Source organism: Saccopteryx leptura, chromosome 12, assembly GCF_036850995.1.
Source record: "Saccopteryx leptura isolate mSacLep1 chromosome 12, mSacLep1_pri_phased_curated, whole genome shotgun sequence".
In the NCBI taxonomy this organism is placed as follows: Eukaryota; Metazoa; Chordata; class Mammalia; order Chiroptera; family Emballonuridae; genus Saccopteryx; species Saccopteryx leptura.
In genome coordinates, this window is record NC_089514.1 from 34382318 (window position 1) to 34409953 (window position 27636).

Genomic DNA, 27636 nt, shown 5'->3' on the forward strand with positions numbered 1-27636 from the left:
CCCCTGAAGTAGAGGGTACCCCTAACATAGTATTCACAACCTCAGCTGCTCTAACCCATGAAGTGTGCAGTGTGTAGAGGGGTTGGTTGGGTGAGGCTAGTCTGAGCCCACACTCCAGTCTTTCTACAGAAGACTCTGAGGGAAGACCAAGTAGCTGCAAGAGGAGAAGGAGCAGCTGAAAAGTGGAGACAAATCTTATGGAGCTTGGGGCTCTTATGGAACTGCTGTCATCTCTAAGCAAGAGAAAGCTATCATTATACATGTCTTAGCCCCTTCCACACTACCCAGGCATAGAAAACGCTGACACAAACAGCAAAAAGTGTATTAGCTGCAGACAGGTAGCCCACACCAAGTTACAAACAACAGCTGATGCCAACCCAAGAGGCTCTAGAGCCAACATAACCGGTAGTGGGTGGCAGACAGCAACAAACCTAGACTCAGCTACCTACACAAGCAGCACGCCCAATGAATGAGTCTAGCAGGCACCAGACACTGTGGAGAATAAAAATTCCCAACAGGACAGTCATTACACAGTGTGATCATTACACACATGATCAAGGTTGACCCTTAGAGCCAGTCAGCTGGAAGGGATAACTGTACCCACGAAAGGAACAACTGAATTCAATACTCACATACAACAGGAAGAATAATAGTACCCTCAAGAAGCATTCCTAGACTAAGAAAAACAGGTAGCCTGGAGGTCAATACCACTTAGCCCATCTTCCTGTAAAAACACCACAAAAATTTCAAAGTCAAGCAGTGCTACCTAATACACAGACAAAATGGGCAAAGAAATATGACCCAAATGAATCAACAAGAGAAATCCCCAGAAAAAGAACTAAATGAAATGGAAGTAAACTACCAGATGCAGAGTTTAAAATAATGATTTTTAGGATGCTCAAGGAACTTAAAGCAACAATGGATGGACATAATGAGCACCTAAATCAAGAGATAGCAAGCATCAAATAGGTCATTGAAATTATAAAAAAGAACCAGTCAGAAATGACAAATACAACATCAGAAATGAAGAATGCACTAGAAGGAATCCTCAGTAAGCTGAGGATTGAATCAGCAATTTAGAGGACAAGATAAATGAAATAAATGAAAGCAGAAAAGCAGAGCAGAAAGAAAAGAGGCTCAAAAAGACTGAGGAAACTATAAGAGAGCTCTGTGACAACATGAGAAACTATTTGAAGAAATCATAGCTGAAAATTTCCCTAAACTGATGAAGGAAAATGTCACACAAGTTCAAGAAGCACAGAGAGTCCCATTAAAGAGGAACCCAAGGAGGCCTACACCAAGACACATCATAATTAAAGTACCAAAGCTAAGAGACAAAGAAAGAATACTAAAAGCTGCAAGAGAAAAGCAGTTAATTACAGAAGAGCCCCTATAAGGATGACATCTGACTTCTCAACAGAAACACTTGAGGCCAGAAGGGATTGGCAAGAAATATTCAAAGGGTTGCAAAACAAGAACCTACAACCGAGACTTCTTTATCCAGCAAGGCTATCATTTAAAATGGAAGGATAAATGAAAAGCTTCCCAGACAAACAAAAACTCAAGGAATTCATTGCAACCAAATCAGTACTGCAAGAAATGTTAAGGTATCTGATATAAAAAGAGCAAAGAAAAAATAAAAGAAATCGAGAAAAAGGGGATTGTAGATTTAAAGAATAAAATGGCAATAAATAAGTACTCCAATAAAAAGACATAGGGTAGCTGCACGTATAAGAAAACAGGACCTGTACATATGCTGTCTACAAGAGACCCACCTCAGAACAAAAGACATAGACAGAAAGTGAAGGGATGGAAAAAGTTTTTCATGCAAATAGAAATGAAAAAAAAACAAAACTGGGGAAGCATTACTTATATATGACAAAATAGACTTTAAAACAAAGGCTATAATAAGGGATAAAGAAGGTCACTACATAATGAAAAAGGGAGCAATCCAACAGGAGGATATAACCATTGTAAATATCTATGCGCCTAATATAGTAGCACCTAAATATATACATATAAAGCAGATTCTGATGGACATAAAGGGCAAAATCAACAGCAATACTATAATAGTAGGGGATTTTAATACCTCACTAAAAAAGTATTAACAGAGAGCGCTAGCCAGTTAACTCAGTGGTAGAGTGTCAGCCCAGTGTGTGGAAGTCCAAGGTTCAATTCCCGGACAGGGCACACAGAGGAAGCGCACATCTGCTTCTCCATCCTTCCTCCTCTACTTTCTTTTTGTCTCTTTCTTCCCCTCCTGCAGTCAAGGCTCCATTGGAGAAAAGTTGGCCCAGGCACTGAGGATGGCTCCATGGCCTCTGCCTCAGGCGCTAGAATGGCTCTGGTTGCAATGGAGCAATGCCCCAGATGGGCGGAGAATCACCACCTGGTGGGAATGCTGGGTGGATCCAGGTCGGGTACATGTGGGAGTCTGTCTCTCTACCATTCTGCATCTCACTTTAGAAAGAAAAATTAACAAAGAAACAGCAGCCTTAAATGACACACTATATGAACTGTATTTAATCGATATCTTCAGAACCTTTCACCCAAAGCAGCAGATTATACATTCTTTTCAAGTGCTCATGGTATATTCTCTAGGATAGACCACATGTTAGGTCACAAAACAAGTTTCAATAAATTTAAGAAGATTGAAATTATATCAAGCATCTTCTCTGATCACAATGTCACAAAACTAGGAATCAACTACAATAGAAAAACTGAAAAGCATTCAAACTACTTAGGCTAAATAACATGTTATTAAATAATGAATGGGTTAACAACGAGATCAGGGAAGAAATAAAAAATTTCCTTGAAGTAAATGAAAATGAACATACAATAACTCAAAATTTATAGGACACAGCAAAAGCAGTCCTAAGAGGGAAGTTCATAGCATTACAGGCATACCTTAAGAAGCAAAATATAGCTCAAATAAACAACCCAGCATCTAAAAGAACTAGAAAAAAAAAACAAATAAAGCCCAGAGGATGTAGAAGGAAGGAAATAATAAAGATCAGAGCAGAAATAAAATACATAGAGGCTAAAAAAAAATACAAAAGATCAATGAAACCAAGAGTTGGTTCTTTGAAAAGGTAAATAACATTGACAAACCTTTAACCAAACTCATCAAGAAAAAAGAGAGAGGACTCAAATAAATAAAATTTAAAATGAAAGTGGAGAAGTAACAACTGACACTACAGACATACAAAGGATTTTAAGAAAATACTATGAAGATCTATATGCCACAAAATTGGACAACCTAGGTGAAATGGATAAATTCCTAGAAACTTACAATCTTCCAAAACTCAATCAAGAAGATCAGAAATCCTAACCAGACTGATTACAACTAATGAAACTGAAACAGTTATCAAAAAATTCCCAACAAATAAAAGTCCTGGACAGGACAGCTTAGAAGGCGAATTTTACCACATATTCAAAGAAGAACTAACAGCTATCCTTCTCAAGCTATTTCAAAAAATTTAAGAGAAGGAAAGACTTCCAAACTCCTTTTATGAGGCAAGCATTATCCCCATTCCAAAACCAGGTAAAGGCACTACAAAGAAAGAAAACTATAGGCCAATATCCCTGATGAACATAGATGCTAAAATTCTCAACAAAATATTAGCAAACCAGATCCAGCAATATACTAAAAAAAAGTCATACATCATGATCAAATGGGATTTATTCTGGGGAGGCAAGGCTGGTACAATATTCACAAATCAATCAATGTGATTCATCACATAAACCAGGGGTAGTCAACATTTTTATACCTACTGCCCACTTTTGTATCTCTGTTAGTAGTAAAATTTTCTAACCGCCCACCGGTTCCACAGTAATGGTGATTTATAAAGTAGGGAAGTAACTTCACTTTATAAAATTTATAAAGCAGAGTTACAGCAAGTTAAAACATATAATAATAATTACTTACCAAGTACTTTATATCATATTTTCACTGTTTGGCAGAATAAATCTTTATAAAACAACTTACTATAGTTAAATCTATCTTTTTATTTATACTTTGGTTGCTCCGCTACCACCCACCATGAAAGCTGAAATGCCCACTAGTGGGTGGTAGGGACCAGGTTGACTACCACTGACATAAACAAAAGGAAGGATAAAAATCACGTGATTATATCAATAGATGCAGTAAAAGCATTTGATAAAACCCAGCACCCATTTATGATCAAAACTCTCAGCAAAGTGGGAATACAGAGAACATACTTCATCATAATAAAGGCCATCTATGACAAACCCAGAGCCAACATCATACTCAATGGGCAAAAATTAAAAGTAATTCTCTTCAGAACAAAAACAAGGCACAGGTGCCCCCTTTCACCACTCTAATTCAACATACGTCAGGAAGTTCTAGCCACAGCAATCAGACAAGAAGAAATAAAAGACATTCAAATTGAAAAAGAAGTAAAACTATCATTTTTGCTGATGACATGATACTGTACATAGAAAACCTAAAGTCTCAGTCAGAAAACTACTAGACCTGATAAATGAATTTGGCAAGGTGGCATGATATAAAATTAATATTCAGAAATCAGTAGCATTTTTATACATCAATAAACTGTCTGAAAGAGAAGTTAAAAAGAAACAAACAATCCCCTTCACTATTGCAACAACAACAACAAAATAAAGTACCTAGGAATAAATTTAACCAAGGAGGTAAAAGACTTGCACTCGGAAAATTGTAAGTTATTGAAAAAAAAATCAAGGAAGATACAAACAAGTGGAAGCATATACTGTGTTCATGGATAGGAAGAATAAACATCATTAAAATGTCTATATAACCCAAAGCAATCTATGAATTCAAGGCAATTCCTATTAAAATGCCAATGGCATACTTCAAAGATATAGAGCAAATATTCCAAAAATTCATATGAAACCAAAAAAGAACACAAATAGCCTCAGAAATTTTGAAAATGAAGAATAAAGTGGGAGGTATCACACTTCCTGATATCAATTTATACTACAAGACCATTGTAGGCCTGACCTGTGGTGGCGCAGTGGATAAAGCGTCGACCTGGAAATGCTGAGGTCGCTGGTTTGAAACCCTGGGCTTGCCTGGTCAAGGCACATATGGGAGTTGATGCTTCCAGCTCCTCCCCCCTGTCTCTCTCTCCTCTCTCTCTCTCTCTCTCTCTCTCTCTCTCTCTCTCTCTCCTCTCTAAAAAATGAGTAAATAAAATAAAATAAAAAAGACCATTGTATTCAAAACAGCTTGTACTGGCATAAGAATAGCCATACAGATCAATGGAACAGAACAGAGAACCCAGAATAAACCCACGTCTTTATGGTCCATTGATATTGGACAAAGGAGGTAAGAGCATACAGTGGAATAAAGGCAGTCTCTTTAATAAATGGTGTTGGGAAAATTGGACATGCAGAAAAATGAAACTAGACCAGCAACTTACACCATTCAGAAAAATAAACTCAAAATAGATAAAAGACTTAAATGTAAGTAGCGAAACCATAAACATCATGGAAGAAAACATAGGCAGTAAACTCTTCAATATCTCTAGTAGCAATATTTTTGCAGATTTTTCTCCATGGGCAAGTGAAATAAAGGACAAAATAAACAAATGAGACTATATCAAACTAAAAAGCTTTTGCACAGCAAAAGACACTGTGAATAAAATTATAAGACAACCTACACAATGGGAGAACATATTGACCAATATGTATAATAAGGGGTTAATAACCAAAATTTATAAGAACTTCTAAAACTCAACACCACAAAGGTAAACAATCCAATTAAATAATGAGCAAAAGAACTGAAAAGACATTTCTCCAAAGAGGACATACTGATGACCAATAGGCATATGAAAAGATGTTCAACATCACTAATGATTAGAGAAATGCAAATTAAAACCACAATGAGATACCACCTCACACCTGTCAGGCACTCATTAACAAAACAACACACGATAGGTGCTGGCAAGAATGTGGAGAAAGGGAAATCCTCCTGCACTGCTGGTGGGAATGCAGACTGGTGCAGCCACTGTGGAAAACAGTATGGAAACTCAAAAAATTAAAAATCGAACTGCCTTTTGACCCAGCTATCCCACTGTTAGGAATATATCCTAAGAATACCAAATCACTCATTCAAAAGAAGATATGCACCCCCATGTTTATAGCAGCATTGTTTACAATAACCAAGATCTGGAAACAGCCCAAGTGTCCATCAGTGGACAAGTGAATTAAAATGGTAGGGTACATATACACAATGGAATACTATGTGGCCGTGAAAAGAAGGAAATCTTTCCTTTTGTGATGGCATGGATGGACCTGGAGATGATTATGTTCAGTGAAATAAGCCAGGCAGAGAAAGACAAATATCATATGATCTCACTTATATGTGGAATCTAACGAACAAAGGGAACTGAGGAAAGGAGCAGAGGCGGGGTCACAGGGAGCAGAGGGACAGCTGTCAGAGGGAAGGGGGATGAGGGAATGGGATCAGAGAAGATGAATGGATTAGTGAAATTCTATATACATAACACAGTGATATAGATAACAGGACATCAAATCCCAGAGGGATTTGAGGGAGGGGCAAAGGGGGTTTAATGCGGGACATGGGTGTAGGGGGCAAAGGAGTTATAGTGAGTGGGACACTTGAATCCAAGTGAACACAATAAATTAAAATTAATAAAAATTTTTAAAAAGTGGGGAAAAAATGGTCATTAGGGCAGAGAATCAGTTGTTAAATTATTTGACTCCCAGCAGTGCAGACAAACCCCTATACTGCCGCACATTACTATGATTCCAAACCTTTGATTTTGCTATCGCCCATTAACTGCTCTAATTCCAAAACTGCTCATGCAAGTGTACCACTCCCTGACCACTAGCTCTATTTTCATCTCCTAACTTGTTTAACCAAATACATTATGGTTATTCTTTGAACTCAACAGATCATCCAGTCCTTTGACTACTCTTCTCTATCCCAATCCATCACTTCTCTCTTCTTTTCCTCTTTATTCAACTTAAATCGCATTAGAATCACACACTTGTTAATAACCCAAACCGCCTTGTATTTAAGACTTTTCCTTTTACTCTCTATGACATCTCAGTCCGGCATGAAATCAACATCTTCTTTATTACCTGCATGCCTGCATTCTAACTGTTCTGGACCAAATGCTTGTGTTTACCAAAATTTACACATTCAGGCTTTAAGCCTCATTGTGGTGGTACATGGATATGGAACCTTTGGGAGGTATATTAGGGTTAGATGACATCATGAGGGTAGTTTCTAATAACAAGATTAGTGTCCTTCTAAGAGATATCAGAAAGCTTGTTTTCTCTTTTCACTCCCTACCTCACCTTCTGCACACAAAGAAGAGCTCATGTGCACACACAAGGAGATGGTGGCCTGAAAGAGAGTCTTCACCAGGAACCAAATCAGCTGGCACCTTGATCTTGGACTCCCTGAACTCTACAACTGTGAAAAAATAAATCTCTGTTGTTTAAGCAACCCAGACTATTGTTTTTTGGTTTTTTGGCAGGACATTGTTAGTGCTAGGACACTAACAATGTCAAAGAAAGAGTGGATGTGTCTCATAAATTCATCATTACCAATCTTAAATGGTTTCTCGAACATTGACCAGAAGTCCTAAATTTTATTAGTCAATTTATTTTACTACTTGCTATAAGAAGTATTTAAAACTTTTAGCTGTTGACATTTCTAGATAAAGCAGAATCTATCAGACAGGAACCTCCCAACTTTCTAATAATGAAAACTAAAAAGTACTTACATCGGCACCCATACTCCCACCATTCTCTCTGGATACAATTGAGAATTGGTACCTTTAATCAAAGCTCAATCCATCCATCTGTGCCTTCAATACAATGCTTTTCTGCATTCTCACGTCTAATCATGCTTTTCTCTCTTGCTTTACTAACCTTTCCCTCCCAGTGGATTCATTCGACCAGCTTTAAAATGTGCTCAAGTCACTTCTGTAAAATGTAGCAATACAGTAGGAATAAAATACTAACATCCCTCTCCTCAACATTCCCCACTGCTACTCCTCTTTTTTCTCCTCGTTCACAATTTTTTGAGAGTTATATAATTCTTACTTCCCACTGAGGTTTTTACTTGCTATTTGGTTTTTACCTTCATTATTCTACTGAGACAGTGCTTCTTGATCCGTGTATATAAAGGAAATTAGCTTTTTGTCCATGATATGAGTTTCAATTATGTTTTCTGAGCCCATCATTTCACTTTAGCTTTTGTTTACGGAGAAACTTGCTTTGTGGATTTTTTAAAAAGTTTGTGTCTTCAATTTTATCAATCTTTTCTATATGGCTACTGGGTTTGGACATACTTAGAAAGATCACTTCCTTGAGATTAAAATAAATAATCGTTTGGTAATATCTCTGGTTTATAGCATTTTAGATTTTAGGACACTTTATATGTTGGAGTTGTAATTTTGTTTCTTCTGATGAGAAGAAAGAGAAGGTTGGGAAAACAAGAAATAAATATGGTCTGCTCATTCAGTTCTACCAAACTCTCATAGGTTAAAGTTGGCATCTACAGTCTTCATTATTATTATTATTATTATTTTGTATTTTTATGAAGAGAGAAGCGGGGAGGCAGAAAGACAGACTCCCGCATGCACTTGACCAGGATCCACAGGGCTTGCCCACTAGGGAGCAATGCTCTGCCCATCTGGGGTGTTGCTGTGTTGCAACTAGAGCCATTCTAACACCTGAGGTAGATGCCATGGAGCTATCCTCAGCGCTTGGGCCAAGTTTTGCTCCAATGGAGCCTTGTCTGCGGGAGGGGAAGAGAGAGGTAGAGAGGAAGGAGAGGGCGAAGGGTGGAGAAGCAGATGGGCTCTTCTCCTGTGTGCTCTGGCCAGGAATCAAACCCCAGAACTGCCACAGACCGGGCGGAAGCTCTACCACTGAGACAGCCCGCCAGGGCCCAGTCTTCATTATTTTTATTGTGAGTCTTTTTACATGTCTGAATAAACTCTGTGCACATGCTCAGATAAATAAAATAAATAATTGCAATAGGTGCCAAAAAGAGTTCAAAAAGTAGGTGAAAACTCATAGTATTATACTCTGTACTGAATATAATTGATTCATTACCTCCAGAATAGTAATCCAGAGAAAGAATGCAACCCAGGACATATTATTCAGGGTAATTAAGAAAAAAACTTTATCAAATAAGGCCCCCATGTGGCAGTTTAATGACAAGCTGTACATACAAATAAAAAAAAAAGGCTCATTTTAAGGTGAAATCTTGTTCAGCAAGTACCAATATCAACTGAATCCCCCTAAAAGTAGATTTGAAAAATAACGTTATGACCTAATCATCTAAGATGACGTTTTGCTAAGTCTTCAGTCATAAGTATTGAATTCATAGTGACAATAACATGAATACGTACTAAAGGCTAGAAGGCTAATTTTGAGAATGACACCTCACTGTTCTCTAGTTGACATGATCCTTTGGGTTTGTCTTTTTTTTTTTTTTTTTTTTGTATTTTTCTGAAGCTGGAAACGGGGAGAGACAGTCAGACAGACTCCCACATGCGCCCCACGGGGATCCACCCGGCACGCCCACCAGGGGCTACGCTCTGCCCACCAGGGGACGATGCTCTGCCCATCCGGGGCGTCGCTCTACCCATCCGGGGCGTCGCTCTGCCGCGACCAGAGCCACTCTAGCGCCTGGGGCAGAGGCCAAGAAGCCATCCCCAGTGCCCGGGCCATCTTTGCTCCAATGGAGCCTTGGCTGCGGGAGGGGAAGAGAGAGACAGAGAGGAAGGAGGGGGGGGGGTGGAGAAGCAAATGGGCGCTTCTCCTATGTGCCCTGGCCGGGAATCGAACCCGGGACTTCTGCACGCCAGGCCGACGCTCTACCACTGAGCCAACCGGCCAGGGCCTTGGGTTTGTCTTTTTGGTGTTTCAGGCACGTGTGTGTTCTCTCTCTCCTCCAGGACAAACCAAAGTGGGTGTCTAAGAATTTTTTTGATAATTTATGGCTTTCCACTCATCTCCCAATGCAGTTTCAATCCGTGTTTAAATAACAACAATTTGAACTTAAGTACTATTTTTCATTATCAGTGCAAATATTTTGCTGAGACTGCCTGCACAGTCAGTGCCTCTGTTTCCTGATGGTTACTTCTGAATTCAAACCTTTTGGGTAGCAAGAAAAGACAAGTTGGAGCTCCTAGGAGGGTAATCCTCCTTACAAGGCTCAATGTCACTATAGAGCAGACAAGAAATGTTTGGAACAAGTGCATTGACCTAGAGAACCCTCCTGCTTTTATTGGTGAAAGATAATATTTAAAGTCAGTCTAAATTATTTTCTCGTCATATTAATGTGTGAATGCTTATTGTAGTAAATTAGGACAATTTTTTTTCCTGCACAAACTTAATTCTATTGTGATTAGACTTAGTAGCTAAAAGAGTTCAGTCTTTGCCCTGATGATTTTAAATATAGATTTAAAAAACTTTTCATTTCAGAAATGAGTAAACTACATAATTATTATACAAAATTCTGCATTTTAAAAGCATTCAACATAGAGTTTCTAACTACCTCCTTTAGTATTTTGTATAATATACATGAAATACGGAGATATCTCTACATTAAACTATCCTATAACGTTCTTTGACAGAAACTGCAAAACCAGAGGTGGAAGTTACTTGGAATTTTGGAGCCACCAAAACCAAATTTTAGTAAAATAATGTCAAAGGTAACTTCAAGTTCAGTAATAAACATTCATTGAGAACCTGTTCTATGCACAGCACAGTGCTAGGTAGGCCCCACAGGGTTTAAGGACATCACTATGAAATCTGGGCACATGGATACAAAGGGAAATGAAAAGAGAGGTGAACCGCCAGGGCGATTTAGATGAGTGCCAGAGAACGCGGCCCCGCAGCTAGGACCTCCTCTCTGCGAAGACTGGGGCGATGGAAAAGCTCTGGAAAAGCGGGTGCTAGGTTCTGAACACATGGCCAGGGCGGCTTCTCTCAGGGAGAAGCCCAGGGGTAGGTCAAACTGCCCCTAGGCTCACCGCCTCCCCCCCCATTCCGAGGTCACTGGCCAGCAGTTAGAAGGGCGCAGGGGGAGACCGTACCCTCGCACCGCGCCTGTACATGGGCAGTCAGTCCCGGCCGCAGGAATAGGGCGGGAATAGACGAGGGGCTACGTGGCCTGGAGGGTCAAGACGTCCCACCACCAGACGCCCAGGAGGGATATTCTAAGGGTAATTTCCCTCCTTGGGTTTTGTCGCCGTTTTTCCGTCCGGAGGAGACCGTCAGGCCCTCGGGTCGGGTGCGAGAGCCGGCGCTGCTGCGTTCCTGGCGCCGTAGCTACGGATGCCACAGAATTTGGGAGTCAGTTTCCAAGGTAATAATCAGCTGTTTAAAACTCGGGATCCCAGCCATTAAAGCTAGGCTCCAGGTAAGGGTCAGTAATCAGCTCGGGTCACTCCTGAGCCACGCATCCCGCAATCCCCGTGTAAAATGCCGCGCAGCTCTCCTGCGTGCCGACTGTCATCACCAAGCGGACAGCGATGGCTGGCGAGCCCGGAGTCTTGACAGCTGCCCACGCGCCAGGGCGGAGCTGAAGCACGTTGCTTTTAAGGGCCGCGCGGCCGGCTCCGCCCCCTGAGGCCCATGATTGGCTCCAGGTGGGTGGCGTTGGCTTGATAGGTGCAGGGAGGGCGGGGCCGCGCGCGGCGGCGGCGGCGGCCAGGGAGCCGGCGCGAGCAGGGTGTGGGTGATCGGGTGTGGGGGTCGGCGGGCACGTGCACGCGCGGGCAGCGAGGTCCCGCAGGAAGTAGCGGAGCTCCGGGCACCAAGCAGCACGCGCCGCCCCGCAGTCGGCGGCGTGCGCGAGGGGGTGCTGCGTGCGTGTTCGCGCGCGAGTGCGTGTAGGTGAGGGTGTGCGTGTGTGCGCGTGTGTAGCTCGGGTGCGGAGTGCGAGTCGTCAGTAGCTCGTGCGAGTCCCCCGCGGTCATCCACATCCTCCCGCGGTCCCCGCGCGCCCACGGTCGCACACAGAGCGAGAGCCCCGGAAGCAGGTGGGGGCGGGGTCGCAGGAGACAAAAGGGGTGCGGGGTCAGCCCGCCATGGCCTCCCGGAGCTTGGGGGGCCTGAGCGGCAGCCGTGGCGGCGGCGGCGGCGGCGGCAGGAAGAGCCTGAGCGCCCGCAACGCTGCGGTGGAGAGGAGGAACCTGATCACCGTGTGCAGGTACGGCGGGCCCGGGCCGGGGGAGGGGGCGCCGCCGCGCGCGGGCTGAGGGCTTGGGCGAGCGCGAGTCCCTGCCGGTGGCGTGGGCCCTGCGCCCCAGCCCCGGGCCTGCCTGCGGGCCCGAGCGCCCCGAGAGGGCTCGGGGTCTGGGCGCTGCTGAGCCCCGCACTGTCCGTCGGTTCCAGGGCTGGAGGCAGCTGAGGGGACGGCGTGGGGCGGGGCTCGGAAGGGTTTGTTTTGAACGTGCCATCTCGGGTCAGGGAGGAAGAGCTCACTCCTTTAGTGCATCTTCAGCTGTCAGCCAGCTTCTGGAAAAGTAGTCGTTACTCTTATTGTTTACTGCGTTGCTCAAAATCAGAGTGCATTCTGTTTTTGTTTTGACTTTTTTGCATATGTATTCAGTCATTTCATGCCACAGTTGAGTGCCTACATGCCAGCCGTGTGTGTGTGTGTGTGTGTGTGTGTGTGTGTGTGTGTGTGTGTGTTTGCATATGCGTGTGTATGTTTTCTCTCCGCTTTGAATTGCCGTGCTAGAGCTGTTGCTGCAGTTGTTACCAGGAGTAGGACTGTGGAGGATACTTAGTTCACGTTTCCATGGTTTATTTCAGGGTCTGCCTTTCTTACATGTTTTCTGATTATATTATATATGTAGTATTCCTTTACAAAATATGGAAACATAAAAGTATAATTACTATATATAAAAACTGTCTATAAAAGGAGTAATTACTGTGTATAGTAACTTATTTTAATGTGCTGATAAATTTTCTTTGTCTTATTTCTGAGTATTAAAATATTGAAGTCGTAGGCATCCATTTAAGAACTTCTTTGAACAATTACGTTGTTTTAAATTTACTTTGTTCGATCAAGTCATCATCAGCCAATGATAATCCTAAAAAAATCAGAGAATGATGAAACCTTTTCTCCTTTGCAGTTTACATCTGTATTTTTTCCTTTGTGTAAAAATGTGTTTAGCATATTATGCAGAAGACATTTATACTAGGATATATATTCAGTAACTTTAAGTGACTTAATGTTTTTTTAACCTGGAAGAAAGACCTGCCTCACTGACTGTTATGGCACTTGGGATTGTAAACAGTAAAATTGTATGAAATCTGTTTTATTTACAAATTTGTGATGTCTAGGATGCAGCCTTTTAATGAAGATAGGCTGTCTTAAATTTTTTTAACCTAGGACATTTTTTTAAGTTGGGTAAATAGAACAATTTTCTTACCTTTATTTTATATATTAAAAAGAATTAGTTGTGTGTGTGTGTGTGTGTATGTGTGTGTGTGTGTTTTAAGATGATCTTAAACAAGCTAAAAAAATACAATGCTTTTTGGGTAATGTATTTCATAAAAGCTTCATCAGAGTTAAGCTTTAAGGTCAGCAACCTTGTGGAAAGCTTTTTGCTGAATTTTGTTTTTAACTCTTCCTACTATAGAATCTGACACTCAGTAAATATTTATTGAATGAGTAAATTCAGTGGTTGGTACTGTTCTTTTTTCATGACTGGTTTTAGGTCATTTAATGTTCATTTGCTCCCTCTTCAGTGGCAGTTTAGGAAAAGAAAGGGACTTGTATCTCAGCCTTATTTAAATTACATTTTAAGTTACTGTTTGTTTAAGAAATTTCAGTCACTTAGCACTGATTTGGGTGGACAGCTTTCTGAGCTAGCCATATTTACATTTTTACTTGCATAATTATTCCTTTCTACTATGAAATGAATATAAGTGCTGTCTTTAGTTACAATTTATCCTTAATTTTAGAATTGTAGCTAGGATAAATTTCAATTTTTGACTTAGATTTCAATTGTGTATTTTTGTATATGGATAATATTACTAAGTCTGTTTTTTATGTCCAAATAGTTTGATGGTGCATATGAATTATCATCCATGTCTAGTAATGGGATCTATTTGATAGGTGTTGTCTAAAAGGTTATTACTTTTTGGAAAAAAAGTCACTGTAGTCCATTAGGCTGTTTTAAGTCACCCCACCTCAAATTCAGCAAAATGAACAAATCAATATTAACGTGTCTCTGTCGGTTTTCTCTGTCTTTCAGAGTTACCAAACCCTGAGATTCTCATCTAGGTCGCTTAATGAATTCATTTTTTAATTTTTACATATCAAATCAGCAATGGTTTACTATATATATTGGGAAGCTGGTTTAGTGGAAATATAATTCAGTTCTAAGTTTTTTATAAATATGTGTATTTTAGAGAGCCATGCAATCTTCCCCTTTTCCAGTGTTCTCATCTCTAAAGTAACCTTGGACTAGATCTTTGCTAACCTTCAATGACCCCTAAAATTGACAGCAAATAGTCTTCAAGAAAAATATATTTGGTTTGAATTTCTCTAAATCTGAGCAAGTAATGGTAGACATATGTTTAATTGTAGATAGATGAGGCATGTGCAATTTTGTCTGTAAACAAAAACATTTCATTTTGTAATTCTCTAATAATGTTCTGAACAGTTTACAAAACAAAAAAAAACTCTTCCTCCTCTCTCACGTACACTCTCATTCTGGTATATATATTATTGATAATTTTACAGTAAGGCTTTTTTACTCCTTACACAATTTAGGCATACTCTTCATTTAGGTTTAAAACTTTATTGTATAACCACACAGTTCTTCAGGTTTAAAAATATCTTTAAAAAGAACACTATTGCTGGAGTTCACTTTTCCATTCTACCCAGAAGGGCTGTGTTTCCCCTCCTGGGGCTGGAGCTGAAACCCTGACTCCTGGAGCAGACCAGACTAGAGCCGAGATGCCTGTCTGCGAAGGGTCCTCACCCCGGGCCCTCCTCGCCCCTGGCCTCCTCACAGAGCTGTTCCATGGTGGTGCTGTTCTCACAGTACTGTTGTAGCACAATTGAGGTGTTTGCACTGAAGAAAGTTTCCCTCATCACCCCACCCGAAATTGGGATTGAATTGGTGCCAATAACCATTGGTTGACAGTTCTAATGGTACTTGGCTAGAACCTCTAGGGTTCTGTCTATACAGTATCATGTCATCCGCAAATAATGAGTTTTACTTCTTCCTTTGCAATTCGGATGCCTTTTGTTTCTTTTTTCTTGTCTGATTCCTGTGGCTAGCGAAAGCCACATTCATAGAACCCCTTCAGCTGTGGCTGCAGCCAGGCACCTGCAGGTGCTGAGGAAGTCACCATGGACAGGAGGACCTCCAAGGTGGGAGCAAGAACAAGACAGAGTCTGGTGGTAGAGCCACAAGGGACAGGTGGGCCCTGGGAAGGGGGCCGAAAGCTGTGGGCTGGAGTAAGGGCTGTGGGTCCTGCTGTCGGAAGCCCAGCCACTACCACAGCCCCATAAAATAAGTCTAGAGCAGTGGTTCTCAACCTTTCTAATGCTGTGACCCCGCAATACAGTTCCTCATGTTGTGGTGACCCCAAACCATAAAATAATTTTGGTGGCTACTTCATAACTGTAATTTTGCTACAGTTATGATTCGGAATGTAAATACCTGATATGCATTATGTATTTTCCGATGGCTTTAGGCGACCCCGCTGGGGTCGCGACCCACAGGTTGAGAACCACTGGTCTAGAGTATATCATTTGGGAGATGCTAAATGGCATGTGTTTTTCATTTCAGATTCCACTTATTCCTGGCATAAAGGAAAGTGGAGGGGAAAGAACAGTATTGCTATACTTTGGACTTTGGAAATGGGTAGTTTGGTTAGGTAAGATAGTCAGGTATTGGGTGGAATTGAAACGAGTTGAATTTTGGTTCATTGTGATTGTGTATATAATTCTTTTCTGGGGGTTTTATTTGGTGAAAATATATATTGTAGACTAAAACACTTGGGTGATACTTAACTCAGCAAAGAATCATGGTTTTATCAAAGTTTTCACAGATTGTGGTAGAGAGAAAATAGGTCACTTGAGGCCTCCAAACATTCTACACTGAGTTCTAAAATATTCATGAACTGACTTTGGTTCTGTACACCAACTAGTATTTTTCCTGAATATTCTCTTCCGTTTAGAACTTTGAAAAATAAAAGTGATAAACCATCAGGCATTTTTTTAAAAGTCCATTCTTCATCCATAGAAAATCAGGTATTACTCATTTTTTCCCTGACATCTTAAAGTTTCATAGGTTATTGAAAAAGTTACATATTACTTTGATTTTAGTTCTTTTGGCAAAGAGAATTAAAATAAAAATTCTCTTTATATGGCTTAACATTGTTTTATGAGGAAAGTATTAAAATGCATATACTTAAGTATATGTGCATAAACAGATTTAAAAATAAAATTTTTAAACTCTTAAATTAATACTTTAAGAGAAATTCCCCACACAGAGGCATAATTTTCTTGTCTTGTGGTTAGAGGACTAATGAGCAATTGAAAGAGATAGTGTGATAAGCTAAGCAGAGTGGAGACAATTGAAGATTTTCAAAATAAAATACTTTTTGCCTGACCAGGTGGTAGCGCAGTGGATAGAGTGTCGGACTGGGACACGGAGGACCCAGTTTCAAAACCCTGAGGTCCCTGGCTTGAGCGCGGACTCATCTGGTTTGTGCAAGGCTCACCAGCTTGAACCCAAGGTTTCTGGCTTGAGCAAGGGGTCACTTGGTCTGCTGTAGTCCCCGGTCAAGGCACCTATGAGAAAGCAATCAATGAACAACTAAGGTGCTGCAAAGAATTGATGCTTCTCATCTCTCTCTTTCCTGTCTGTCTGTCTGTCCTTATCTGTTCCTCTCTCTGTCACAAATTTAAAAACTTTTTATATCATGTACATGATTTTTCTTAGTTTTCTATTGGTCAAGATGTTATTTGATACCTTGAATATTATTTCTAATAACAGTAGCACCTCACTTTTCTGTTGTAGCCAGAGAATGGGGTGCTTACATTTGCTGTGTAATTTAATGTTTGAGTAAGCTTAAAATTCTGTAAACTATGGAGTTTTATTCAGTGTTTACTGTGGAACTCGGTATTCTGTGTAACTGAAGCTTCCAATGTTACCATTTGAATTTAAATTACAGTAAACAATATTTTAAGACATTTTGGATGAATTGCTTTTAGAAAAGGATTGCATAGTTTTCTACTCTCTTTAAAAAGATTCTGTGCAACATAATATAATTATTGGTGATGACTGTACTCTGGGTGTGCTATGAGTGTGTCTTGTGCAGAGACTTGCCGTCTCTCTCTGTCAAGTTAGCTGTTATTTCTTAGGGTTCTGCCTACTTCTAACCACTGTTTCCTTTGTGTTTCCCATCCTGACTTGCTCATTATGATTGGTTGTGAACTGGGAAAGCAGATACGTCAATTTATCACATGGTTAAAAATAAAAAATAAGGCACCTGGAGACCTAAGTTAAATGTGAACTTTTAGCACTCTGAACTTAACATTCTGGCTGCTGAATAATCAGAAAAAATGTTCCTTTGCTTGAAGTTGGTGGGTGAAATGCAGATATGTGAAATGTGACTGGCTATTGGTGATACAATTCTCTAACTTTAACTTCACTGACTTACTTTACTTGTTTGCTTTAGTATGCCTCATAAGACTTCATCCCTTGGCTACAGTGAATTACATTTTGGGGTGAAGCTCTGACATGCAGTGTGTGGTAGAACTGGGTTGGGACTTTGATCAGCTTTAGCTGCTTTGGAGGAGGTTCAATATTTCTAAGGATCCTAGGGTTCTAATAGTAGGTGTTCACAATGGAAGGAGGTGATCCTCTTTTCAGCTAATGGTCCTAGGTAGGCTTCTCAGCCACAGACGGTCATTGGCTAAACTGGGTTCATATTCAGCTGACAAGACGGAATAGCTGTCCCCCACACATTTTTAGAAGGTATTGTCTTCACTTCACTGCTGATCGATAAATGTCAGAAGCTCAGCTGAGAGACAAGATATTCACGGAGGAATATGTGCAGCTTATCCACTCTTGTATTCAGTCTTACAGGCTTACAGAATACATTTGGGTCAGTCCAAATCCTCAGAGAGCCCCTGGATATGTAGACTGCATTGCTTCACACTCCCTTATCTCCAGTTCCTTTTGCCCAGTTGTGCATTGCTAAGATTCCACCTGCCTACATTGAGGGTCATCAGAAGAAGCAATCACAGAGGGTCTTCTTGAAGTTGTCAAAGACATTGTTTATTATTTCAAAAAGCTTCCTTTTCTGAAGATTCTATGAGAAATATCTGTCTTATTTTAATGTTGAGAATTGTATTTCTAGGCAATTTATAAGTGACTTCTCTTTTTCTCATATAGCTGTTTGAAATTTTAGTGTTAAATCTATGGCCATCTCTAAAACAAGTATAGATTATCATAGTAATATGTTTAGCCTATTCCTAGCTACACTTTGCTCCTATTTTTCTTATACATTTTTATTAATTTACAAAATGCATATAAAAACACATATAGCATAAGTGTGCAGCTCAGTGAATTTTTTTTCAGAGGACACAAATTGTAACAAGAAAAAGGACACTCAAAGGAAAGGAAATCACTGTCTCAAAATATAGCTGTGCGTACACATTCATTGCAACATTACTTACAATAACCAAGACGGGAAAATAATCTAAATGCGCATTAGCGGATGAAGAGATAAAGAAAATGTAGTATATATACACAATATAATATTTTCAGCCATAAAAAAAGAATGAAATTCTGTCATTTGCAGGATTGGAATGACTTTGAGGGCATTATGCTAAGTGAAATAGGTCAGATAAAGACAAATACTGTCTGATGTCATTTATAGGTGGAATCTAAAAGCCATCAAACTCATAGAAACAGAATAGATTGGCAGTTACCAGAAGTGGGGGTGGAAGGTGGGGAATGGGTAAAAGGGAAGGTGGTCAAAAACGTACAAACTTCTAGTTTTAAAATATGTAAGTCCTGAGGATGTAATAATAATTAAAAACAAAGACATTACCCAAATCCCCAGAATCCTTTTTCTTGCCTTCATTCAGTTTCTACCCCTACTAAGGGTAACCACACTTCCGGCTCTCAACACCATGATTTAGTCTTGCCTCTTTTTGAATTTATGGAACAGTACAGTATATACTTTTCTCTGTTTCGTTTATTATGCTCAACATGTTTGTGAGATTCATCCTTTTCATTGCCGTAGCTGTAGTTTATTTTCACTGTTATATAAATGTTACTCCATTGTATGAATATAACACAATTGATTCATTCTACCTGATGGACATTTGAGTTGTTTTCACTTTTGACTCTTGCTAATTGAATAATCATGAATCTGTATTTTGGAAACTATATGTACATATTTCTGTCATGTATATACATACCTAGGAGTGGAGTTCCTGGGCCATGTGGCATGCATATGTTGAGCTTCAGTAGGTAGAGTTCTCCAAAGGAGTTGTACTAATTTATATACTAGTGAGCAGTGTGTAGGAGTTCCAGCTGCTGTACAGCCTCACTAATATTTTTTAATTTCTGTCGTTTTAGCCATTCTGGTGTGTTTGTTGGGTGTGATATGGTGGTATTAATATGTGTTTATATGAAGTTAAGCACCTTTCCTTAAGTTTGCAGGCCATTTGGAAATGCTCTTTTGTGAAGTGCCAAGTCAAGTCATTTATCAACTGGGATCTCTGACCTGTTTGTTGATGTGTAGTTTTTGTACATTCTGTATGCAAAACTTATACTGGATATGTGTAATGCAGGTATTTTCTCCCAGTGTTTATTCTCTGTGTAGTGTGTTTTGATGTATAGAAGTTTATAATTGTAAAGTAATCCATATATTTTCTTCATGGTTAGTGTTTGTTATGACCTGCGTAAGGAATCAACCTACTCCAGAGTAATGAAAATATTCTCCTGTTTTCTTTTAAAAGATGTAGTGTTTTCCTTTTTTTACATTTATTTCAACAACTCACCTGTAGTTTTTGTTTGTATGTTTGTTTATGCTGTGATATACAGAGGTCAAGATTTACTATTTCCTTTAGGAAAACCAGCTAACTTAGTACCACTTATTTAGAAGACCATGCTTTCCTCACTGCACTCAGCTGTCACATTTGTAAGTTAGGTAACTGGGTCATTTATGTGTTTGCTTCCAGACTTTCTCTTCTGTTCTATTCGTCTATTTGCCTATCTTGAGCCAATATCATACTGACATTATAACTACATAATATATCTTCATATTTGTCAGTATAAGTTCTCTAGCTTTATTGCTCAAGATTGTCTTGGCTGTTCTTGGCCTCTACAAACTAAACTTTAGAATCACCTTGTCAATTTCCACTAAAAATCTGTTGGGATTTTTATTAAAATTGCACTGAATCTTTAAGTTTGGGGGAAACTGTCATATTTATAATATTAAAACTTGCATGCAGTTCATGAACATAATATATCCCTTCATGTATTTAACTACTTTGAAATTTTTCTCAAAAATATTTTAAAAACATGGATAATACACAACTTTTTGGACTTATTTTTCCATATTTGATATTTTTATGTTATTATAACACTTAAAATAGTTTTCTTTTTCATTTTTTGCTAATATATAGACATAAAATTGATCTTCTAAAATATTGGTTTTGTAATCTAGTAATTTTACCAGATTTATTTGTTCTAACAGATTTCTGCAGGGTTTTTTTTATAACATTCTACATACATAGGCACGTCATCTGCTTGTTTTATTCTTCCTTTTTCAAATTTCATGCCTTTTATTTCCTGTCTTATTGCACTGGCCAGGACCACAGTATTGCAGAAAGCGTTAATAACTTTACCATTAAGCAGGATGTTTGCAGTGGGTTTTTTTTAAGTTCCCATGTATTTCTAGATTGCCAAGAATTTTCATAAGGAGATACTGAATACTGTATTGTCAAATGTTTTTTTCTGTGTAGCAGGACAAGCAAATGATTTCTCTCCTCTTTTTTCTGTTTATATTGATTGACTTTTGAATGTTAAACCATTCTAGAATTTTTTAAAAAGTTGTGCTATATTATCATCTTTTTTACATATCTTGGAGTTTGATGAGATAATTGTCTATTTGGATTTTTAAAATATTTGTTCATGGAAGGTTGGTCTGTAATTGTGCTTTCTTACGTGTCTTTGTCGAGTTTTGTTATTAATATTATTTGACCTTATATAACAAGTTGGAATATATTCTTTTATTCTGTTTTGTAGAAGAGCTGTGTAAAGTTAATATGATTTATTTATTAAACTTTTAGAAGAATTCACTAGGGAAGAAATCTGAACTGTAAATTGTCTTTGTGGGAAGTCTTTTAGTAACAAACTTAATTTCTTTAGTAAATGCTGAACAATTCAGAATTCCTGTTTCTTCTTTCAGTTTCAGCCAGCTCTTCTGGGAATGCGTACATTTCATTTATATGAGTTCTGTAATCTTACTCCTCCACTCCCCAGTTTTTCTAGTTGTACTCTGTGGGAGCACTGGTCTGTTAGTATTTTCTCCATCCTATTTGGAAGTGGAAGTCCTTACCCACAATTTTCAACTTCCGAGTTATAATTTATGTATAAATTATAACTGATTATATTTTATCTGCCCCCGTAAGTATCTCAGTTCTTTTCTGGAATAGGTTGTATAAATAAATACAGCATTCACCTAGCTATCTTTTGTATCTTCAACTAAAATGTGAATTTCTTAAGTACAGGAATCATAGAATATTCAAAATCTAGTTTATTCCCAGAATCAAGTATATAATAGGCACATTTAACCAATGAGGTAATTCTCTCAAACTAGTCAAGAATAAAAGCTGAGAACATTTTCAAAATAAGATTGAAGGCTGAATTAAAGAACCATACTCACTTATTCTGAAAGTCACCCTAATGGCTAATCTCTGATGATAGTAAAGTTTAAGTATCTGATAGCTTTAGCAGTAGAATTTGCATCTTTTGAATGGAGTTATTTTAATTGAAATTTAATACGGAAATGGAAAAATAAAAATTCATCTCTTCCATGTTTGAATTTTAAAAAACAGAATGGTAAAGGCTGAACTAAATTAATGAATATGCTTGTGACATTTACCTTCCTAAAGCAATATACTTGAATTGTTTTATCTTATAAAAAATAATATTCAAAAAAGTAGGTTAAATGTCTAAAATGCATTACTGTTTTGAACATATTTTATAAAAAAATGGGAAATGTGTATAATGTACACATTTTGTTGTTGAGGCTAAGTAAAATGACATTATCCATTTTTTCTTCAGTTACAGTGACTTTAGAAGATGATAGGAAGGCAAATATCCCCCAAATAATCAATTTAACATTTGATTTTGAAATTTAAAAATTTCTCTTAATTTTTGCAATTATAAAATGAAATCTTTTATTATATTTCAGACGTAGTCTCAAAATTAATATTAAAATAGAATTTAAAATTTTGGCCCCAGCCAGTTGGCTCAGTGGTAGAGCATCAGCCCAGCATGTGGAAGTCCCAGGTTCAATTCCTGGCCAAGGCACACAGGAGAAGCACTCATCTGCTTCTCCATCCTTTCCCATCTTCTTTCTTTCTCTCTCTCTCTCTTCCCCTCCCTCAGCCAAGGCTCCATTGGAGCGAAGTTGGCTGGGGTGCTGGCTCCATGACCTCTGCCTCAGGAGCTAGAATGGCTCCAGTTGCAATGGAGCAATGCCCCAGATGGGCAGAGCATTGCCCTCTAGTGAGCATGCTGGGTGGATCCCAGTCAGGCACATGAGGGAGTCTGTTTCTCTGCCTCTCTGCTTCTCACTTTAGAAAAATACAAAAGAAAAAGAAAATACAATTTAAAATTTTAATAAATTATAAAACCACAGATCATCTGATTCTCACATCTGAAAAAAATACATTTATATAGTTTTTATAATGCATATAGAAATAATAAATACAGATTTATTTTATAGTTAAGGCTAACATTGCCAGAATTCAAGCCCAAATATATCTGGTTTTAAAACCTATACTGTTCCTTTTGCACTATGCTGCCTTAAGTCTCCATGACAGACAGGTCAACTGGATCTAATTTGTGTGTTTATGTGCATATGAACATACATGTGTGCACATGTGTGTGTGTTCATATTTGAGCCACAGAACTAGAAAGAGAAACGTTTATTTTCTTGGCATTTCTGTTGTTGATAAACCATGATCACTATAGATTATGCTTCTTAAAAAAATCAGTTTACTTGCAGGTACTTGAAATTCCTGCTTCTCTTTTTCTATGCTTAGATGTTCAGTGTAAGGATGATGCTATAATAAGAAAGGGGATGTGTGCTAACAAGAATACTATGATAGGCCATCCACCACCAAATTCCATAACCTAGTAGAAATGGACAGGTTCTTAGAAATATATAACCTTCGTAGACTTAATCATGAAGAACTGGAAAATTTAAATAGACTAACCAACATTAGGAAATTGAAACAGTCATCAAATCCTCCCAAAAAGTAAAAGTCCAGGCACAGATGGCTTAACTAGTGAATTCTACCTAACATTCAAAGATTTAGTACCTATTCTTCTCAAACTCTACCAAAAAAAACCTGGAGAAGAAACAGTATTTTTAAACTTGTTTTATAAGGCGAACATAACCCTGATTCCAAAATCTGGCAAGGACAACACAGAAAAAGAAAATTACAGACCAGTATCTCTGATGAATATGGATGCAAAATAATCCTAAAAAAAAATACGAGCAAATTAAATACAACAATGCAAAAAAATATAATACATCACAATCAAGGGGGCACAGTTCCAGGTAAAAAAGGATGGTTCAACATATGCAATTTATCAATGCAATATGCCACATTAACAGAAGAAAGGATTAAAACCACGTGATTGTGTCAATAGATGCAGAAAAAGCATTTGACAAGATGTAACATCCATATATGATTAAAATACTCAATAGAATGGGTGTAGAAGGAATGTATGTCAACATAATAAAGGCCATATGTAGTCATATATGACAAACCTTCACCTAATATTCTCAATGGTGAAAAATTGGAAGCTTTTCTTCTAAGATCAGGAACAAGATGAGGATGCCCACTTGCACCACTATGTTATTCAACATAGTCCTGGAAATCCTAGCCAGAGCAGTCAGGCCAGAGAGAAAAGACATCCAAATTGGGATTGAAGAAGTAAAATTCTCACTTTTTACAGATGACATGATTCTTTATATAGAAAAGCTAGAGACTCCACCAAAGCCTGGCCTGTGTTGGTGCCATGAATAGAGTGTCGACCTGGAATGCTGAGGTCTCCAGTTTGAAGCCGCAGGCTTTCCTTGTCAAGGCACATATGACAAGCAATGAGCAGCTAATGTGAGGCAACTTAGGAGTTGATACTTCTCACTCCCCCTACCCTCCTGTCTCTGTAAAATCAATAAATAAAATCTTAAAAAGCTATTAGAAACAATAAATAAATATAGTAGAGTTGTAGGATATAAGATCAATGTACAAAAATAGATTGTGTTCCTATATGCATGCAAGTATATATATTTTATACATATATTACTTAGGCACAGCCTTAAATATTGAAGGTGAATTTCCACTTTTTAAAGTTTCTTTCCAATTAAAAGTATAAAAATTTAACCAAGATGTAATTTCATTTTTGATTTTGTTTTTTAATTATTTGTAGTAAACAATCCAATTAAAAAATGGGCAAAGGAAACGAATAGACAGTTTTCTAAATAGGATATACAGATGGCCAGTAGGCATATGAAAAAATGTTCAGCATCACTAATCTTCAGAGAAATGCAAATTAAAACCACAATGAGATATCACCTCATACCTGTCAGAGTGGTGCTTATTAATAAAACAACACATAAGTGCTGGCGAGGATGTGGGGAAAAGGGAACCCTCCTGTACTGCTGGTGGGAATGCAGACTGGTGCAGCCACTGTGGAAAACTATGGTGTTTCCTCAAAAATTAAAAATGGGCCCTGGCCGGTTGGCTCAGTGGTAGAGCGTCGGCCTGACGTGCAGGAGTCCCGGGTTCGATTCCCAGCCAGGGCACACAGGAGAAGCGCCCATCTGCTTCTCCACCCCTCCCCCTCTCCTTCCTCTCTGTCTCTCTCTTTCCCTCCCGCAGCCGAGGCTCCACTGGAGCAAAGTTTGCCCGGGCGCTGAGGATGGCTCTTTGGCCTCTGCCTCGGGCACTTTGAATGGCTCTGGATGCAACAGAGCGACGCCCCAGAGGGGCAGAGCATCGCCCCCTGGTGGGCATGCCGGGTGGATCCCGGTCGGATGCATGCGGGAGTCTGTCTGACTGCCTCCCCGTTTCCAGCTTCGGAAAAGTGCAAAAGGAAAAAATAATAATAATAATTAAAAATGGAACTGCGTTTTGACCCACTATCCCACTTTTAGGAATATATCCTAAGAATCCCAAAACACTGATTCAAAAGAAGAAATGCATCCCCATGTTTATTGCAGCATTGTTTACAATAGAGAAGATCTGGAAACAGCCCCAAGTGTCTGTCAGTGGACGAGTGGAATAAAAAGCTGTGGTACATTAACACAATGGAATACTATGCAGCTGTGAAAAAGAAGGAAATCTTAACTTTTGCAATGACATGCATGGACCTGGAGATGATCATGCTAAGCAAAATAAGCCAGGCAGAGAAAGAAAAATATCATATGATGTCACTTATATGTGGAATCTAATGAACAAAGTGAACTGAGGAATGGAATAGAGGCAGAGGCAGGGTCACAGGGACCAGAGGGACAGCAGTCAGAGGGAAGGGGGATAGGGGATGGGATCAGAGAAGGTAAAGGGATTAGTGAAACTGTGTATACATAACAACGATATAGATCACAGGACAGCAAATCCCAGAGGGAAGAGTGGAGGGAGTTAGGGGGAGGGGGCAAAGGGAGTATAATAGGGGGCTCGTTGTTGGTGGTAATGGTATTATATTGAGTGGGACACTTGAATTTGTGTTAACATTAAATTAAAATTAATTTAAAAAATCATGTGCATATAAAAGAAAACAGACTGAAAGTAAAGGGATGGAAAATAATATTTTATGAATATGAAAACAAAAGAAGCCAGTGGCCCTGGCCGGTTGGCTCAGTGGTAGAGCGTCAGCCTGGCATGCAAGGGGTCCTGGGTTTGATTCCTGGCCAGGGCACACAGGAGAAGCGCCCATCTGCTTCTCCACCCCTCCCCCTCTCCTTCCTCTCTGTCTCTCTCTTCCCCTCCCACAGCGAGGCTCCATTGGAGCAAAGATGGCCCGGGCGCTGGGGATGGCTCCTTGGCCTCTGCCCCAGGCGCTAGAGTGGCTCTGGTCGCAACAGAGCGACGCCCCGGAGGGCAGAGCATCACCCCCTGGTGGACAGAGCGTCACCCCCTGGTGGGCGTGCCGGGTGGATCCTGGTCTGGCGCATGCGGGAGTCTGTCTGACTGTCTCTCCCCGTTCCCAGCTTCGGAAAAATACAAAAAAAAAAAAAAAAAGCCAGAGTGGCAATACTTATACCAGACAAAACAGACTTTAAAGTAAAGGCTATAACAAGAGACAAAGGACACAGCAATTTCACTTCTGGTATTTATCCAAACAATTCCAAAACACTAAATCAAAAAGACATAGGCATCCACATGTTTATTGCACCATTATTTACAATAGTAGCAATTGAAGTGCCCATCAATAGATGAATGGATAAAAAAAGTGGTACATATTATTCAATGAAATATGACTCAGCCATAAAAAATGACTGAAATATTGCCATCTGTAACAACATGGATGGGCCTAGTAGAGGGTGTTGTGCTGCGTTAAGTAAGTCAGACCGGGAAAGACAAATGCCATGATTTCACTTATAGGTACAATCTAAAAAAAATAAAAGGACAGGCAGACCACAAACAGGCTTATAGATTCAGAGAATATTATGATGGTTGCCAGATGGGAGGGGCTTGGTGGGATGGTTGTAATAGGTGAAGGGATTGAGAAGGACAAGTTGGTAGTTACAGAATAGTCATGGAGATGTTAAGTACAGCCTAGGAAATATAATCAGTAATGTGGCAATAGCTGTGCATTGTGTTAGATTGGTACTAGAGTTATCAGGGTGATCACTGCACAAGTTACATAAATCTCTAATCACTGGGTTGTGACCCTGAAGCAGATATAATATTGTATATAAACTGTAATTGAAAAATTAAAAATATTTTTTAAAAACATAAAAGCTGTACTTAATTATAAAAATTCTTGATGTAAATTTTTCATTTTTCAAGTACTTATGTAAACTATTACTTCAACTTGATTTGATATTTTTAGACATTCACAAAATTGTCATTTTATTATTTGAAAATCAGTCTTCAAGAAATAGATGACTAATATTAACATCATCAAGAAACAGTTCCGCATCTGATATTTTTTAGATATATTAAAATCCACTTTACAGGCTTGGTTTTTACAACACATACTAGCTAGTTACTGTGTTATGGAGGAAAAGATTCACATTATTCTGGCATCATGGAGCTAGCGGTATGATTCAAGAGAAGTGTCAAGTGGGAAAACTTGGCTAGTTAGAAGTAAAACATGGACTAGGATCTAATTCACCTGAAAT

General features: G+C 39.1%; 1 protein-coding gene across 9 annotated transcripts in view; it reads left to right on the top strand.

Annotated features, from left to right (window-relative positions):
- Positions 1 to 27636, top strand: part of RUNDC3B (RUN domain containing 3B) — a 198491-nt gene that overhangs the window by 34236 nt on the left and 136619 nt on the right. For 4 of the 9 annotated variants that reach the window (XM_066354310.1, XM_066354312.1, XM_066354309.1 and 1 more), the window contains exon 1: positions 11754 to 12205. The exons of 4 other annotated variants lie outside the window; for them this stretch is intronic. In XM_066354310.1, the coding sequence (XP_066210407.1) occupies positions 12084 to 12205 (122 nt within the window). In that variant the 5' untranslated portion in view covers positions 11754 to 12083. Of the gene's footprint in view, positions 1 to 11696; positions 12206 to 27636 lie in introns of those variants that run through there. One more of the 9 variants, XM_066354318.1, reaches the window with a different exon arrangement.